A 17,769-nucleotide genomic window follows, 5' to 3' on the forward strand; every position below is an offset into this window, starting at 1 on the left:
TCAGTCTATCATCCAAGTCCTGTTCCGAGATTTGATATAAGTTTTTCATCTTTTTCCCAGGAGACATATATCCATTCAATATTTACACATTCTCTGTAATAATTGTTCAAACTAATCTGAAATCCAGATAAATGAACTATAAGCTAAAGGAAGAATAATTCTTTTGTCCCAGCAAAATTAACATAAAGCTATAAAGCTGAACATCTTTTGTAGTTATATTCTAGAATAAGTACATTCTTCTAGATATTGACAACCCCAACTCTCTGCGAAACTGTGCATTTTCATGTTGTACTATGTTTACAACCAAGAGCCAGGGAACAATTACTGTAAAAGTTTAATGTTACAAGTTGCATATTCTTTCACAATCCTGTTGTGACTTAGCAGTATAATCATTGCACACACATATGCATGCAATCTACTTTACCAGGTGATTTTTTTAGTTAAAACTTGTGATATGAACAAATACAATGTGGCATTCCTGTGGACTTAGGACTGCAGTTGTTCTGTTTGTGAAGTTAACTATTATAAGTCCTACTGATTTAAAGAAACTGCTTTTCACTGAATCATTGTTACTCTGCTATCCTACTTAATGCAACACTTACAATCCAAAACATTGATTAAATATTCTGCAATACCAGCTGTAATGTTGGTAAATGTGTTCTGATATCCTTTCCTACTCTTAGTCTTTTTATAGACAAACTTTTAAGATATATGTCTCATAATTTGTCATTCTCAGTGTCTGTGCGGTCATCAATACCACCCAACTGATTAGTGCTACAGAATTAAAAGTTGTGTTTGTGTTGCACCAGTGAATCCCAGTGAAGCAAACCATTCTGGATAAGTTGCTGTAAAGTTCTGGTGCAATCTATGTCACTTCTACACTGTTCTGACAAATGTATGTAAGTGGATGGCCTCAGTGCAGCACCTCCTTCACCACCAGCATGAAGTTTCATTCTCATTATTTATCCTTATTGCCATTATTATGAATCATTCTGAATTGAATTTCCAAATGAGCATGAGGGTATCAGGGAGACAGGATGGCAGAGTACATTAGTATACTGTCTTTTTACTTCTACCATGTAAGTTCAAATTCAGCCAGACTAATGGGGCAAAGGTCTCCATTCTATGCAAGTTTCAACCCAGTTCCCAAGTGTAATGCACAGTTCAAGGTTTCCCTTATGTGACAGCCTAACTCGGAGATGGTAAAGGAGCAGCTATAGTGGAAAATTGAAACCTCGTAAGCTGATATAATAGAGGGTGCTCTTCTGAGATCAGAGTTAAGGAATTTTATCGGAGGTAGAGTAGAGGGAGTTTTACTCTGTAGCTAGCTGGAAGTTCTTAAAGGTGACATTGAGTGCCTAAAATGGGAAATTGTTCTATTCCCGAGTGCAATTATTTTTTACTTTCGGGGCAGATTTTTTTAATAGTATGCAGGTCACTTTGTATCATGCACTTATGTCCAGTAGGAAGCGATTGAGGCTGTCCAATTTCCCTTACTCTTGTTTCTTTTCCAAAAAGGTGTTGAAACAAAACAAATGATGTGTCATACTGGTTCTATTGCAAAGACCATGAATGCAAAAAGGCTGAGAATTTAGAAATTTTGGAAGTTTCACCTTTAGAACAAGAATACTTTGGATATCCATGAAACCAAAGCAGACGATCAGATTCCTGCCCCTAATTAGTCAGCCTAAGTGTCCCTAGACCACCAAAGAACAAAGGCAGATCCTCCCTCACTATACTTCAAGAGACTATGGATGCACACTGACTTGTACACCAGTAGGGATCTGATGTAGACACCACTACTCACCAATTATTGGCTTCCTATCCCACTGTAAAAACCCCTGGATAGAGAATGAATCTGTGGTGCACGTAAGACTGCGCTGGATTAGATCCCACTTCACATATTCAAGACAATGGTGTGAACAACCTTGTACAAAAGGAAAATTCTCTGCGGATGAACTTTTATTATGCTAAACACAAACATTTGAAACATACTTGTGTTTAATCTTCACCGGATTAAATTTTGATTCTAAATTCCTGCTTAATTCTTGGAGTACAAATATTTTGGAAAATCTCTGCTGTTTCTAAAGCAACAATGGGTCAGAGAAAAGTAAGGATCCAATAAGAGGAATTTTGAAACTGTTCATACTATTTAATACTTGGTTAACACACTTCCTTGTTTCTTTGGTGCTACTCAATACTTTCAGCACATGGATTTTATCAATTGCTCATTAAATATGTCCATCACTTTAGGATTATTTAATAACCAGAATAAATTATAATTATTGTGTAGCTTTTATATAAAACACCTAATCAAAGGAAAAGAACAAAATAGTTTAATAGCCACAAAAACTGTAAATGTAAAGCCATGTTAAAATTCTTCTCTATAACTCTACTTCTTTGTTTGATTTGGCAGTGAGGGCCCTAAGAACTGTACTGACATTATGGTAACTCCATTTAACTTGCCTTCATGTGTTGTTAATACTTGATGAATCATCACACAATAAATGTTGAGCAACTATTAACATTGATGCATTTTCTATACTTTTCACCAAAATATTAGAATAACAAAGTGGATGTTTTACCAATAGTTCACCAGGACATGTGTACACACGTTCTGCTTCTAAACTACCAGGGATCAGATACTGCTGTAATAGTGCAAGGTATCAGATATTGCCAGTATGCTGCCAGAAGTCTGATACCCCATCCCCACCCCCCTATAATGCATGGGCTCAGGTACCCATCGTACACTGTAAGGGATCAGACACCTCCACTAGACTTCCAGGGATCAGGCACCTTGACCAGACTGCTCGAAGTCTGACACCCCTCCCTCAACACAACCACACACTAGAAAAGCAGATGGAAAAGGGAAAAATAGTTATTAACAAAAACTAACAGCCACTGTCACCATAAATATCACAGAGAAGGAATCTTTGGTGCTGGTGGCAGGACACTATTTACAAATGTCAAAGTGACATCTGTTCTTCTGCACATGCTTATCACAATATGACAAGGAAATCTATTATGCATGCACACCACAACTTTATTTTTAAGATACACTTGTATCCAGATCCAAAATAATTTGAATGGGGGTAAATTCAGGTATTTACATATAAAACAGAAATTATCCAATTCGGTCATTTCAGAATCTTAGCCCGGTTCCACTCTCATCCTGTAATACACCATTTATAGTGACAAACAAAAGTGAATCAACCAAAAAAAATTTCAGTCCAGCTTATGTTTGCCATTATAAACAAATCAAGTTATCCATTCTTAATTCATCCATGAAATCTATCTCAATCCCCTTGCCCTGATTGAGAATACTGCTAATGTAAACTAGGTGCCGTTTTCCTTTTTTTCTTCCCCACTGAGCCCCTAAACAAAATCTACTCTTGCACCCACTGCTCCTGGCCTTCCCATCACCACCTTGTCTTCCCATGCAGTGTTGATTTTCTTATTCTGCTGCTCTAGTAAGTTATACATCAAGACAAACAAAGTGATCAGTGTATGGCATGGACATGTGCAATGTGTGCATCCACACAGCATGAATCTACGTATGCCAATAGGAATGTTAATCCAAAATGTAATCTTCTATAATTTGCCACATTGTGATGATGCAATTCAAGAAGAAAGAACTTGCAATTAGATAGTTGCATACAATGTTGTGTCATCATTATTAAACTACAAAGGCATTGACAGATTTGTTTAAATATGCACTCTACTGTGAGAGGACAACATAATCACTGTGAATGGAATGAATCCAAACCTGTAGTTTTGCCATGTACTGTCCCAGATGTGAAGCCAGAGTACATCAGTATAATTGATGCATTGGGTCCCTGCCATTTGAAATGAAGCAGTATCTTCTCTGTACTTTCTTTGTTTAGAAATAAGGCTTAAGGAAGGCTTGCATTTATATAGTGCCTTATCATGTCTCTCAGAAAATGTCTCAATGTACTTTACACACAATTAACTATATTAAGTGCAAAGACTGCTATTATGTAGGCAAATGGGCAGCCATTCTTCAAACAGCATTGAGATGCATTTACCATAATTGAACTTCTGAGAATAATATAATTGGGTGATAAATGTATCCAAAAACACAAGATAGCTAATAGAGCATCAAATGATGATCTGTTCAGATGGGCAGTCTCCTGTGTTTTGTTTGTTTTTCTTTGCTAAATGATTATATTCAAGGGAAGGACTCTTAACTGTTTCCTTTTTTCTTTCAGCAGGAGGATAACTCTATTCCATGCCCCGATTAGAAGGAACTGTTTCATTTGAAACATAACTTTATTCAAACTATTATTTAATAAAAGATATTTATTATCAAAAATACAATGAATCTCAAAAAGAAAAGATATACAGAATGTTACATTATTGAGTTCCTTGAGAAGAATGCGCGGGAGCAACTCGGGCAGTTGTTCTGCACACCGTTAAATCCCATGTGTGATGCACATAATTATCTTGTAACAAACACAGCTTCGGGGCCACCTTTAATGTTTAATTTTTTGTTCTGCAGAAGCTTTCTCAAGCAGCTCGAACTGGACGGCTAATAAGATCCAGACCCAAGAAGGGCAGTTCCTTATTATAACTGGTAATAGGTACATTCGTGCTAATAGAGCAGACAGTAAATCACCGAGTCTGAATGTATGCAAGCCTTAGACAAATCCCCCCCACCACCACCTCTTTTGCAGCTACTATTTATAATGATATGGAAGTAACATGAACTGTCGCGCGGCTGACATAAATTAGGCACTGACATATTTTAAAAGGAGAATGTGTTGAGGGCACCAACCTGCATAGTGCGCATATACCAAACTGCCCTGCATCAAAACTTCTTCCAGTGCCACTAGTAAAATAATTCAAAGCTTTAAATAGTTGCATTGCATGTATGGCCGCACTGAGATAGAAGTCGGTTTCCTAAAAGTACTTTTCCACATAAACCCTTTGACATTGATCGCAAATGATATACAGGAATGTTTTGTAGGTTTGAATGACGGGATGATCCTATACAATGCTGAGTTGGGAACAGAATGAGAGGACGAATGAAGCGATCATCGATATCTTGGAGCATCACATTTATATAAGAACTCAGGAGGGGAAAATACTTGTTGGATTTCAAAGGGATGACTGGAGAAATTTTGTTTGCGCGTGAATGAAGGCTGTTAGTCTCCGGGTTCCGATTTATGTTACATTTATTAATACAGATGTGAAGTAACAGCAGTGTCAGTGAGAGGCGGGAGGAGGTGACATCCTATTACACAGAAAGTACAACTGTGTAACTGAGGAACATCAGTCTGTGTAACTGAGGAACAATGAATTGTGCCCGTACAGTAAAACCGTTTTAAAAAGGCGTCGTCCCTAACACGCCACATATATATAACTTTTATATAGATGTATATAATATATAAACACTATTAATCGTTCAATAAAATGTGAATTGAAAAGTGTCATTGTTAGTTTGATAGAACAAGACTTTTATAACTCTGAAAGGTTCAAAAACTCCAATAGTTGAATGTTATTGCACGCAGACACGCCAATTGCTCTGGCAGACTCCAGCCCAACTTTGCTCAACTGAAGCAAGTGCTTAGCAACTTTTTATTGATAGGTCATAATAACAGTAAGGAATAAATCGTTATATCATTTATTCTTAAGCGCGACTTAACACAAAATTCGTTCTTTTTCAGTGAACCGCGCAGATTATTTCTGGCATAAGTGAGCTACTAAATATTTGGTATTACTGAGGAATTCCGGCCCCCCAATAAGGAAACGAAAACACAGCTGAAACCACTTGGAGGAGGGGGAATGGAGGGACAAGTTGAATTCTGTGCCCCTTCCACCACTCCAAACCCCAGAATTGTCTCTGATTCTCCCTCCGCCCCCAAACCATTGGACCGGTTGCCCTGCTCACCGAAAATATTAAAATGTTTTTTTTAAACGAACTCCGGACGATATCCGCTTTCAGATGTTCAAACTATTCTTCAGAGTTGCATTATTTTAAATCAGAAATATTTACAATATTCTGCATGGGTTATAATGCTCCAATAATCGGGTGTGTACTTGGCCAGAAAAGGTAAACTGGAAATTAATGATGTAAAAGCGTTAATAACCTTCTGCATCCTATTGGAACATTCTTATCTTCGACCCCAAGATAGACCCTATTATTCTGTACAGTTTGCAACCGAGCATGCATCGAATGAGCCTCTAACTTTGGAAAGTCTCAGTCTGTAACAAACACGTGGCGCCGTCCGGGGAGATTTTTCACAGGGTTTAGTATTTAATGGGAATTGTTTTTTATGTTTACAACACTTTCACCTTTGGCTTGAAAATCTGCACTATTTATCACATCGCATTGGTTTATGTGTTATCAGAAGCAAGTCATGAAACCGCCTGCAAACATTTTCCAAATGGTTCACTAATATGTCGCCGACCGAGTTGTTCCCAGAGCGATGACAACAACAACTTGAATTTATAAAGCGCCTTTAACGTAGTAAAACGTCCCAAAGCGGTTCTGAGAAATGTCAAAACATATCGCAGCCTTTGGCACATATTCCGTCCCGGAGTCTATTGGGGTTCAGTAGCGATTGAAAGAAAGTGAATGAATTTTCAGCGGTTCTGGAGTTTGAGTAAGATGTAAGTGTGCAGTTTCTACTGTCATGCTCTATCCATTTGAATGGATACACATATCTGGGCTGTCGTTTGCTGGTGTATTATGTGGTTATATATATGGGTGTCTCAGACCACTGATAAGGCAGAGTGTATATAGTGTATCTATGTATCTCTGTTTGGCGAAGTATTAGGTCACTACAAAACTGGATGGGACCGAATTTCATAAGGTCCTTCTGGCCTTAACATCTACCGATATGACAACCAATATCGCAATTTACATCCGTCAATTGAAAAAGGACCAGGGCGATATGATAAGCCCAGTGCCCGAATGAGACGAGATTACAGTATTGAACAGACACCAAAACACTATTTTGCTGATCGAACCTTGAGATCCAGTACTTTAAACACTATCGATAGGCCCGGGAGGTAAAAATCGCCGCTTTAGGACTCAAAAAAAAATCTGAAAAAATATTTCATAGAAATGTTGTCTCTTTTCGTGTAGGAGTACATCAGAGTGCAATTTTGATAGCTGCACTGTAATTTAGCTCAGGGCGCGCAGTCCTTGTAACAAAAATAAGGAAATCTGCTACATGATGAGCTAAATCTGCTTCTGTTTGATTTCTATTGTACTAATTATTATTTTGATAGATTTCACCGTTTGGTCACTTGTACCCGGCCTGGAAAAGAACACATAGAAGAGCAGAGATTAAAGAGAGGGGCTCGGTGCATACCAACACCGGGAGACAGGGACACGGCGTTAAAGACAGTGGGACAAGGGGACACTGGGCATAAATACACAGGGCAACAGACATGGAGACACAGAAGCGCGGAGATACAGATGGAGGCAGAGATCGAGGAACACAGAAACAGAGAGAAGGAAGGACCACAGGGACAGAGAACAGTCAGATTTATATATTCAAATCGGTTAAAGAAAGAGACTTGCATTTCTATAGCGCCTCTCACGGCCTCAGGACGTCCCAAAGCGCTTTACAGCCAATTAAGTACTTTTGAAGTGTAATCACTGTTGTGATATTAGTTGTCAAATATCATTACTTATTTTACAAAGTGACCGTTTGGGGACAGTGATGTTAGCCGTTCTGTGACAGATTCGTAAATCAAGCCTTAATCGTTAAGGACGAAATAACTTTTATATAATAGAAACATCAGAAGTATCTTAATCACATATCAGCAACTAATTCGATATTTTATCCAGAGTATTCATAATTTCCAATGAACAAAGAATTAATGACATTCTAAAGAGGCTTATTATTTGTGCAGACCCTTGGAAAACTCAATTCTATGTTAAAACATAAAGAGCTCCTTAAGTTCGTTATCCCACAAATCTTTTGCGTGCTCCGTGTAATTTGAAATACGTGCTGTGATGTGTGTGGACAGCGGGACGCGGCTGAGTCGCAACACGGAGTATATCTTATAATGTCGGGTATTTGCACAGCAAGATACGACTATTGACTATTAGAGAATGAATTGGCCCCATGGAAGCAAGCAAGAATATTGCTTTCTCGAGTCTATAGTGTATGTATTTTGTTAAACTGCAGGTGTGCCTCATAGAGATAAAACGACCCACAAAAGATATTCTGTTTTTTTAACTAAATAAAAACTTTATAAGATTCCGACTACATTTAAAAATCAATTATTCAAAATAAAGTTGCTTTTGGGTGGGGATAGCTAATGTTAAAGGGTTTGTGCTGTGAACATGTATAAACTGTTAGTCTATCTCACTGCCTCTGATGTTTGCTGTAGCCCTGGGATATAAAGGTAAACTTCTGTTTGCCCGAGGGTTTCACCATGTCGTAATATCCAATTCTAAGGCTGGGGGCGTTATTGCACACTATTAGCAGAGAGATAGAGGACACATCAAAGGAGATTGTATGGTTGCTGTAAAAGAAGTTGATTAGACCCCACCTGGGGTACATTGTGCAGTTTTAGTCACCCGGGGGGTACAGAGCTGAGCAATAAAATAATTCTGGCTGACAGTGATCATGAAGGTATCAGGATTCATAAGGAAAGGAGAGAGAAGTCGGGTTTGCTATCTTTGGAAAGAGACTTGAAGTTTTCAAGATAATGGAGAATGTTGACAAAACTGATTAGGAAACATCAGTTAAAAATATGGATATTAATAGTAAGAGAGAAGACATGCGGAACAGTTTCACCCAAAGGGCAGTAAGGTTGTGGAATCAATAACCAGGGAATACCTTTGAAGCGTAAATAGTCGAAAACATCATTAGGTGCATTTTGGGGGAGAGCGGAGATTGAAGGATATAGCGAGAAGGCAAGTAGCCGGGGTTAATCTATGAAAAGCAAATGGTCTTCTTGAGACCATTGGCCTTTTACTGCTCCTAGAAATTAATATTTACTTTTGTAACTCTCGCAAATAAATACGGTTTGCCTCATAAACCTGAACATGTCGTTCACTATTTAATTATATTAATCAGTCTATATGCATAGGTTTTTAAAAAACGGGGAACAATCTCTAGTAAGGGTGAAAACAACGGGGAATGGAGCATTCTGAGAATCATCGATTTGAAAATGAAAATGCTGGACTTTTGCAGAGCAGGCCGACTCAACGCCATACTTTTCGCTCACGTATCTCCAGCAAACCGTTGATACCAGTTTGTTGCAGACTGTAGCCTATCCTTTATGTCGGAGTTTTATCCTAATCTGAATGTCCAATACACTACAGTCGAGCAGTTGAGACTTCTTCCAGGAGGCTGTCCTACATCACTTGATGTGGCGATGCCGGTGATGGACTGGGGTTCACAATTGTAAACAATTTTACAACACCAAGTTATAGTCCAGCAATTTTATTTTAAATTCACAAGCTTTCGGAGGCTACCTCCTTCCTCAGGTGAACGATGTGGGCTTTACAACAGGAGATCAGGCTAGCGCGAAGTCAAGTTTTAAAAGGGACAAAGATGCTCAGGTGATCCTTGGACCTACCTGGACACTTTATTAACGAAGTATGGAATCTTTCGATGTTATAAGAAATTGCAGCCTTTCCCGCTTTAACATTTCAAAAATATCGAGGGGAGGAATGTAACCATGCATGTCCGGAACGCTCTCGCGATAGGTAGAGTAGGGGTCGCAAGTATAACTCCAGTCTTGGCTGTGATTCTCACTCGGCAGCTACAAATTTCAGACCATTAAACAAGTATAATTACAATCTAGAAAAGTTGTCAGCCCAAAAATAACAAATTTAAAAATCATAGATCATATAGCTGTACAAAACCCCCATAATCCTATTACACTAACATTACTGATCAAAATATAGCTTTAGTAGCTGGATTACACTGCATGAGGGGCTTTCTGTTCTTGGCCCTTACACCAGTAATATCCGAGCTATGTAAATAACCTTTCATCTGGTCCTACACATTATATATATGTATATACTGTAATGTGTATGCATAGACTTACTACTACTGCTAATTTCCCGCCCATCAGCTCAACGGCGACGATGAGACCCAATGTGTGTATCTATCTGTGTATGTATATAGAAACTCCAATTCTTCGAATATACATAATACACACACATGTTATATGTCTAATACATATATATATACACCACATCTATAAAATATACACAAATATATATAGAATGTGTATGTATGTATCTTAAACATGTTATATGGGTGTGTATTATATATATATTCGAGGAATTGGAGTTTATATATACATACAGTCAGATCTATACATGGGAAAATTGACTGTATTAAACCGTGTTTATTATATCAAGCCTTTATTAATATAGATATACATATTGTGTATATTACGGTTCAGGAGAAGAGCATTAAAATATTTTAATATGGAACGTTGCTTTCCCTTTAACACCATCACTCCCTAATAAATTGCATATTGTTGCTTTACCCCGTGGCCGATCGTCTCAAATAGTAAAGCGGCACTGACAACTGGGCTGGTTAGTAAAAACAAATCAAGCAAACCTTCTGAACGTTTCTGCGACGAAAGTGGAAAAGAGAAAGGATGTGCGAGCAATATTTCACTTGCACGGACCAAGCGGATAGTCTTAAAATGTACAAAACCTTGAGGGCAGATACATTACCCACTGCTCGAGAGTGTATTGACTTCAATATATTAGCGCTGAAAATAGAGAGGGTCGATTCTCCTGACAGACTGCAGGGGGTGCAAGAAACCTCCAAACATAAAACGAAGGGATCGTACAAGGTGATAAAGGGTTAATGATCCCAGCATCACTATATATTTCTATTGATTTTTAAAAAAAATCTTAAGCATACTTTTATAAATTTTAAACAGAGTACCTCTTCGTTCCCAAATTTTTCAATATCTGTTTATGGTGTTAGTAGTTTCGTATATACGACAGTCCTGTTTTCCTTTGAGTTCCCAGGGTTTTGGTTTTGAAAGTTCTAATAAAAACCTTTCAAGATCATCCTTGGTCACTAGGGACTGGGAAAATGTTGTTAAAAAAATTATCGAGGAGATCTGCTTCATGTATCACACTTTAAGATTCTTAAAGAACAAAATATACAAAGAGAAATATTTGAGTCCAGTTGTAAATTGCAGAAAACAATCCGTAAAGCAGAAAAGTCAAAAAGATTATGAACCAATGTTGTTAGAACTCTAAGTAGACGCATCTGGATCTGTATATTGAACAGATGACACCAGAATCCCTAAAAGCGCGCGGATTGCTTCGTGTAATACAACATCCAACCAACATCTCTTAGAATTCTTCCGATCACAAGAACTATGTGCGACTTTTACCTAAATACAGCCCAGAATGTTATTTGTATTGCGAGGAATTGTTAGAAATGCCTTTACCCGTTGTTTTGGGGGACGTTTGCTCGCAGAAGTTTTCTCTCTCTAAACGGCCTTTGCCGCGTTTACAGTGATACAATAAATGACACATAAAATAAACTTCGTTATGGCTTATTTGACATGGACCAAGCAATTTACAAGGCAACATGACACGTTACATAAATCTGCTGGAAACTTGAGTGGAATTTGGTACAGTTCTACATTACAGCAAGCTGCAGTGCTGCCAGTAACAATTCGCAGCTTTATTCTTCCTATATATCACACGCATAAAGAGTGATAGTAAAAAGCCTAAGTTTCTCCAGTGACTAGTATACCATTCGAAACTCGGTTTCACTCACACACAAACTAGAATTACCAACCTATGTATTCATTATGAAAGTGCCGCTCTGTATATTTCAGAACAAAGTATAAACGTTTCAAAAAGGCAGTTGCACTAAATGATATGATCACGTTTCAGGACAGAAATAGGTCAATATTTGTATTTCGTTTTATTTCGTGAATGTTCAAAGTTTCGTAATATCTTATATAAATTAATATGTTGCCATTGTCCTTATTAAAACGATTATTTTCAAAGCGACTGTTTTTATATTATCTCCTGCAAGGCCTGGTAGCCTCTTATTAATATTTTTAAATCTCCCTTTCGTTCATTAACAGGTGGTTAATATATACAAACATGATTGATATTTTAAGTACTGGAATTCTGCAAACACCTTTTTAAAAATTTCTATTTTCTGTGCATCCTTGAAATGTTGCTTTTTTGGTGCCTGGAGTGTCTTATATTTTTAATAGTTGCTCATTTATAGATCTCTAATTATAATTTCAGTTTAAAGAGATACCTATAAGATCTCAGGACTTACACCGTAAATATTCAAAATTCTCAATTTTGAAAAGACATTCGCTACAAATAAGTCTAGTAAGTTTAGAACTTGAGCGTGTCATTAAACAAGTCCCCCAATAAAGTAAGAGTCTGGAAAAGTTGTCATAATTTGAACATGTTCACTCAATGTTGGGATATTTTGAAATTGACCTAAGGAAAGCTCATACAGACGGAATTCGCTCCTTCTACTTGCTATTTCAGTTCACTGAACTGAGTGACTAACCAAAAAAAACCTTACCCATTTAAACCACTGATAGTTATTCATATATTTGTGTATTTATAAATTGCCTTATCAGTGCTCAGATTTTGAAATAATCATCAATTATATAAAGTCATTTTAAATACTGTCCAAATTTTAGTTAGGGATATCAAATGGATTGATTTATTTTTCTTCTTTCAATAAAACTTATAGATATCGAATATCTGAAAAAAGAATGATTTGGGTATTTAGCGGATTAACGAGAGAATACATTCTGGAACAGCAGCTGATAGGGTAAATGAATCGAGCGATATTTATCTTACATCAGGTCTGAAGTCATGTTTTAATATTTTTTCGTGATTTGCTGACAAGACAATGAATGTTGTAACTGAGCGGAAAACGGCGCTGACACATATTTTGCACTTGTGGCTTAAGGATTCTCACCCTAGAAAACTGACAACAGTAGCAAATCCTTCTGGCAACTAGTGTTAAAAATTCTCTTATGGAAGGATATTTCTTTCTAATTTACTTTAACCATTTCCATCTAGCTCGTGTAGCCGATTCTATTTTCTTTTACAGAAAATGCCCATCCGCCAGGTCCCATTTGCAAATGTACATTTTCGTAACGCTGGTTGCAAAAACGAAAGTGATGCGGTGATGTGAAGTTTGCCGAAAGCTTTATAAAAGCAACTCAGAAAACAAGAGTCGGTTATTGTGGCTGGAATGTGCTCTGAGTTGAAAGGAATAAAGACAATTGCTGCTCCATCGATCAAAACATAAGAGCTTGATCTTACCTCCACCTGGCCTTTGTAGTTTGATTAAGTGTGTCTGCCCTTTGAATTCACAGGCTACAAAAGCTCTTGGCCTCGTTTAGGCAACAGCGTTTTAACCCTTTAATCACTGAATTGTCCTGAGAGGCTGCTTCACACAGTGGCGACAAGCACACGCACAAACGTTAAGTGGCTTTAAAAAAAGTATACCGAACATTCACTTGAAGGGACAGCGTGACATTAGTTGCTAAATTAAATCGGCTTTGAGTGGATCTGACAACTCTTTAGAATGAAACACTAATATTTTTGTTAAAAAGAAAAATATGTTGATACTTAGCACGAAGGAAGCAAAATAAGTGAGTGACACTTCGGCAAGACGTAGCTTTGAGTAACTATAAACAGAGTATTTAGTGAGCTAACTTTTTAATGTCTATCAATATGTGATTTAAAAAAAAACAAATGATCATTAAATGTCTGTTGGCCAGGCTGGATGGCGCCATCGCACTTTTGTTTAAGGAAAACACGGATTCTCACTTCAACTACCCGTTGCGATCCTTAAAATGAAAAAAAAGTGAGTTTTTGTTTGCTGTTTAACCTCAGGCAAGAGAAAAAAAATAAAGGGACGATCACCCCATGAAAAGGACCGGCAAATCTCTGGTCTTTTGTGTGAACTTTTCTTTTCAGCCGGAGCGTTCATCCGTATGATTCCGAACTTATTGTCATTACTTATTTATTAATTGTTGGCATATGGGGTGTAATTGAGCAATGAGACTAGCCCTCGGGGCAAAAAGCGAAGCTGGGAGAGGAGAGTGCAATAATGTCACATTTTCTTCCGAGCTTCTTCAGGCATCTGCCTATGATTGAGAACCGCGGACATGTCTTTAAATGGAATATTGACATCAAAAGAAATGTCGGGACAGACTAAAGGGATGTCGGATTGGCGCGGAGCTACACAGGGACTCGACGTTTGTCTGTCACCTCCAACGCCATTGAAGTTTTATATTAAAAATCGGCGGGGGCGATGAACATGGGGTTCACTGCCTCAGCCACCCGTGAAAAATCGGATCCTAAACAATAAGTGGGACTTTTGCTCGAGGTCACGCTCTTAATGTTTGCCCCTTGAAGTTAAAAGAGAGTCTTCTGGATCCTGTTTTGCATTGTAATGCACAATAATCCCAAATAGAGCCCTCAAAATTCCTTGATATCGGTAGCTTGCAAGGAAATGTACTAATAGACCTTTGGAAACACAATTTTTTTTAAAAAAAAGCTGCCTGATCCGTGCCCTTCAGTATTTATAATATGGTACTCGGGGCACAGTTAAGTGTTAAACACATAATCATGGCTTCTTTTTAAAAATCCAGAAATAATTCTGTTACAGGATTATTAAATCCCAGTATTCGCGATAGGAGATGATCACAAAATATAAAAGAAACGTTACTGAGCCTCTAGTGGAAGAGGGAAGGGTTCCGCTTTGCCCCCAGCTACAGTCAAACTGGAGCCACACTGCGCCTGCAGAAGATTGCTTTTTTTGCTCATTACAGCAATTATTTGCCAATGGCTTCCCTCAGCTAGCGAGCGAAGAAAGAGACAACGTTTAAAGATTAAACCACGAGACTCTTTCCGAAGGGCCAAAAGCAACAAAAGTTACTGGTCACTTGTTTTTCTTTCCTCAGGGAGGACGAAAATAAAAAAAAGAGGTGGGCCCGGTGCATAATTCGTGGACTCTTAAGATACTTACAAAACAGGAAGAAAAAAAGTTGTTCATTTGGGCGAAGGTGGGGAGGGCATTGTCTCTTTGCATTAACAACCATCGACTCTGAACAATATTACCTTTTAGTATCACAGGACGGCGGAAGGTCATGTGAAAAAGGGCAATGGAGTCTTGGTTTTGTCGATCAATTTTAATTCTCAATTAACTGAAATGAAAAGTAGACGAATTTTCACTATAAAACAAATTTGTGAATTTGATACATAAAAACTGCTTTGACATAATCATTTAAGATTATTTAGCCAATCGCCTATTAAAACCAAAGAACGGTTTTTATTAGCTTGTTTTAGAAAGTCCAGAAATACTTCAGGTTTGAAAAACGGTGGTCCCTCTGAGCGTGTCGGCGCCGACGCAAAAACCTACGTGGAATTCTTCAAAGCAATAGGTACCAGCTGTAGAAATATTTCAGTTGCTCGCAAATGGATAATGACAGTGTGAATACATAGTATAACACCAAAATCCTTAATGTACAACAGAACCGCATCATTCAAGTTGTTGCGCTTAAATCTGTTAATACTTTTAAAGCCAGTTATTTTTTAACTGAGCTATAATTTCTTTTAATTGTTTGTCTTATTGGAAAATTGGCAGGACCGAAAATAAATGCAATTGCAGTTACGTCAAATTCATTTAGAAACAATTTTGTAGACACTGCTGGAGAAAACAGAGTATACAACTTCCAGAATTGTGCACTTTATATTTATATATATGTAAACAAAGATTATTGTGTTACTGCACAGTCAAAATAAAGAGAGCACCGCTTTGCTTTAAAAAAAGGAAACATATCCAATCCGGGGAACCGATTAGTCGGCGTGCTAACGTTGGCTTCTCCTTAGGCTGTGAATTGTCAACATCGATTTTAGTGTATAGTTCTGATAAACGATTTGAAATAAAAACACTATCAGCTTAAGAAACTACTTGAAACACTTACATTTATTTAACAAATATATGCATAATATAAATGATAAAACTTCAAATATACAGTATATTACATAGTACACAAACTCCCAATGGGGAATCTTTGCAAAACAGACGGGGAAGAAAAGTTCAATAGAATTTCTGTGTTTTTTTTAAAGAATACTTTCTTTTCTCGTCCCTCCCGGTTCCTTTCAAGCTAAATGATACATGCTATATCCGACGTGAGCAGCATATAGTCCAACTGGAGATACTGGTAGAGTGGGTCTGTGGAAAGGGTGAGAGGTTCCATAAAGAGATGTTGCAGGGACGGGAGTACCAATGGGAAAACTAATCCCAAAAGCTGGTGGCAGCATGGGTTTGGCTGCCATTTTCAGTTTCTCCAGTTCAGCTTCTTGCAGGCGTTTGGCTTTCGCCCTGCGATTCTGAAACCAGATTTTCACTTGAGTCTCTGTTAAGTTGAGGGAGCTGGAGAACTCTGCTCTCTCAGCGATGGACAGGTACTGTTTTTGGCGAAATTTGCGCTCCAGGGCCAATAACTGCGAGGTGGTGAAAGGAGTCCTGGGTTTGCGGTTGGTTTTGTGCTTTCTGAGAGTGCAAGCAGGAGGACTCATTCGCCCTAAAATAAATATAAATACCAGTTAATTAAGATTCATTTGTCTCTCCCCCCACCCCCCAAAAAAAAAATACCAAATGCCTTAACGTTTACAACTGAAATAGTTTTAACATTTGAAAAGTTACAGGACCGAACTTTTCCAATGAAACAAAAACGTGAACAAGTTTTAGCTATCAAATAAAGTACAGTGGGTTGATGGTTGGGCATTACGTGTAGTGACTTGGATTCGGAGCCATTCCATGCCACACGTTAGATTATAGCAATATTACAAGTCAAGTTTGAAAGGATCCTGTATTTAAGATCGTTGATGACTGGGTGTAAATAAACAGATAGTAAGTAAGGTCTCACTTACTGGGAGGCGGGGAAAACCGGGAATCTTGCATCCACGGTGTCCGTTCTTGTCGATCGTTACTCTCCGATTTGACAAGTGAGTCTTCAGATATTTTTAACAGTCCTTCCACCGTGTAGGAAGTGTTCGCCGACAGCGGAGTGGATAAAGTCTCCTGCGCCGATAACCCACCGATTCGAGGGCTGAGGTTCTGCGAGGTGCCAACAGCCGGTCCGTCGGAGGCAGAGCTATCCCGGCTGGGTTTCCTGTCGGACATAATCGCCTCGACGCTGAAAGGGAGCAACGCAGGAACAGCTTTGGGTCTGTTCATCTCCTCGTCCGCCGCTAATTTCACGCTGGTCTGCATCCCTTTACCCAAGGAACGGGGCTCTTCGCTTTTCACGCCGCCAGCCGTCACTTGCAAAGCACTCATGACAGAACAAGGGGCCATATAGAGTCGATCCCTTTCCAACTGGAGCATTAAAGAAACAAATTGCAAACTCCCCGCTCGTACTGGGCCTGCCTCGTCCTCCCCGATTCAAAACATTGTCAATTTCCTGATGCCACTCGACTCCAGGCGTTAAGAAGAGAGGCTTTGCGGGGCGCTGTCCAATCAGCACTTTCAGGGGTGGGTCAGAGAGCTGCTATTGGCTGGCTCTCCGTGCCCGCCATCAATAATCTTTCGAAATAAATTAGCACTTAATCTGATTGGCCACTTGCTGAGAAGAGTTTATTGATAGCTCCGGGGCTCTAATCTCATATAAACACAAGTGCCCATCGAGCAATTTAAGGGTAATTATCTGGTTGGGGGAGGCACGGTGACACTGAGTTCAATTTCCCTTTTAACTGGAGCCATCCAAGGCGAGGGGGGGGGGGGGGGGGGG

General features: G+C 38.6%; 1 protein-coding gene across 1 annotated transcript; it reads right to left on the reverse strand.

The window, feature by feature from the left end:
* Positions 1-15,957: 15,957 nt before the first annotated feature.
* On the reverse strand, positions 15,958-17,415 carry msx1a (muscle segment homeobox 1a). The gene is made up of 2 exons (XM_067972604.1): positions 16,910-17,415; positions 15,958-16,560 (listed from the first exon to the last, which is right to left on the reverse strand). Exons 1-2 carry the CDS (start codon positions 17,364-17,366, stop codon positions 16,136-16,138), a joined length of 882 nt encoding a protein of 293 aa, XP_067828705.1. The 5' UTR covers positions 17,367-17,415; the 3' UTR covers positions 15,958-16,135.
* Between the last annotated feature and the right edge of the window lie 354 nt (positions 17,416-17,769).

This window comes from Heptranchias perlo, chromosome 1, assembly GCF_035084215.1.
Source record: "Heptranchias perlo isolate sHepPer1 chromosome 1, sHepPer1.hap1, whole genome shotgun sequence".
NCBI lineage: Eukaryota > Metazoa > Chordata > Chondrichthyes > Hexanchiformes > Hexanchidae > Heptranchias > Heptranchias perlo.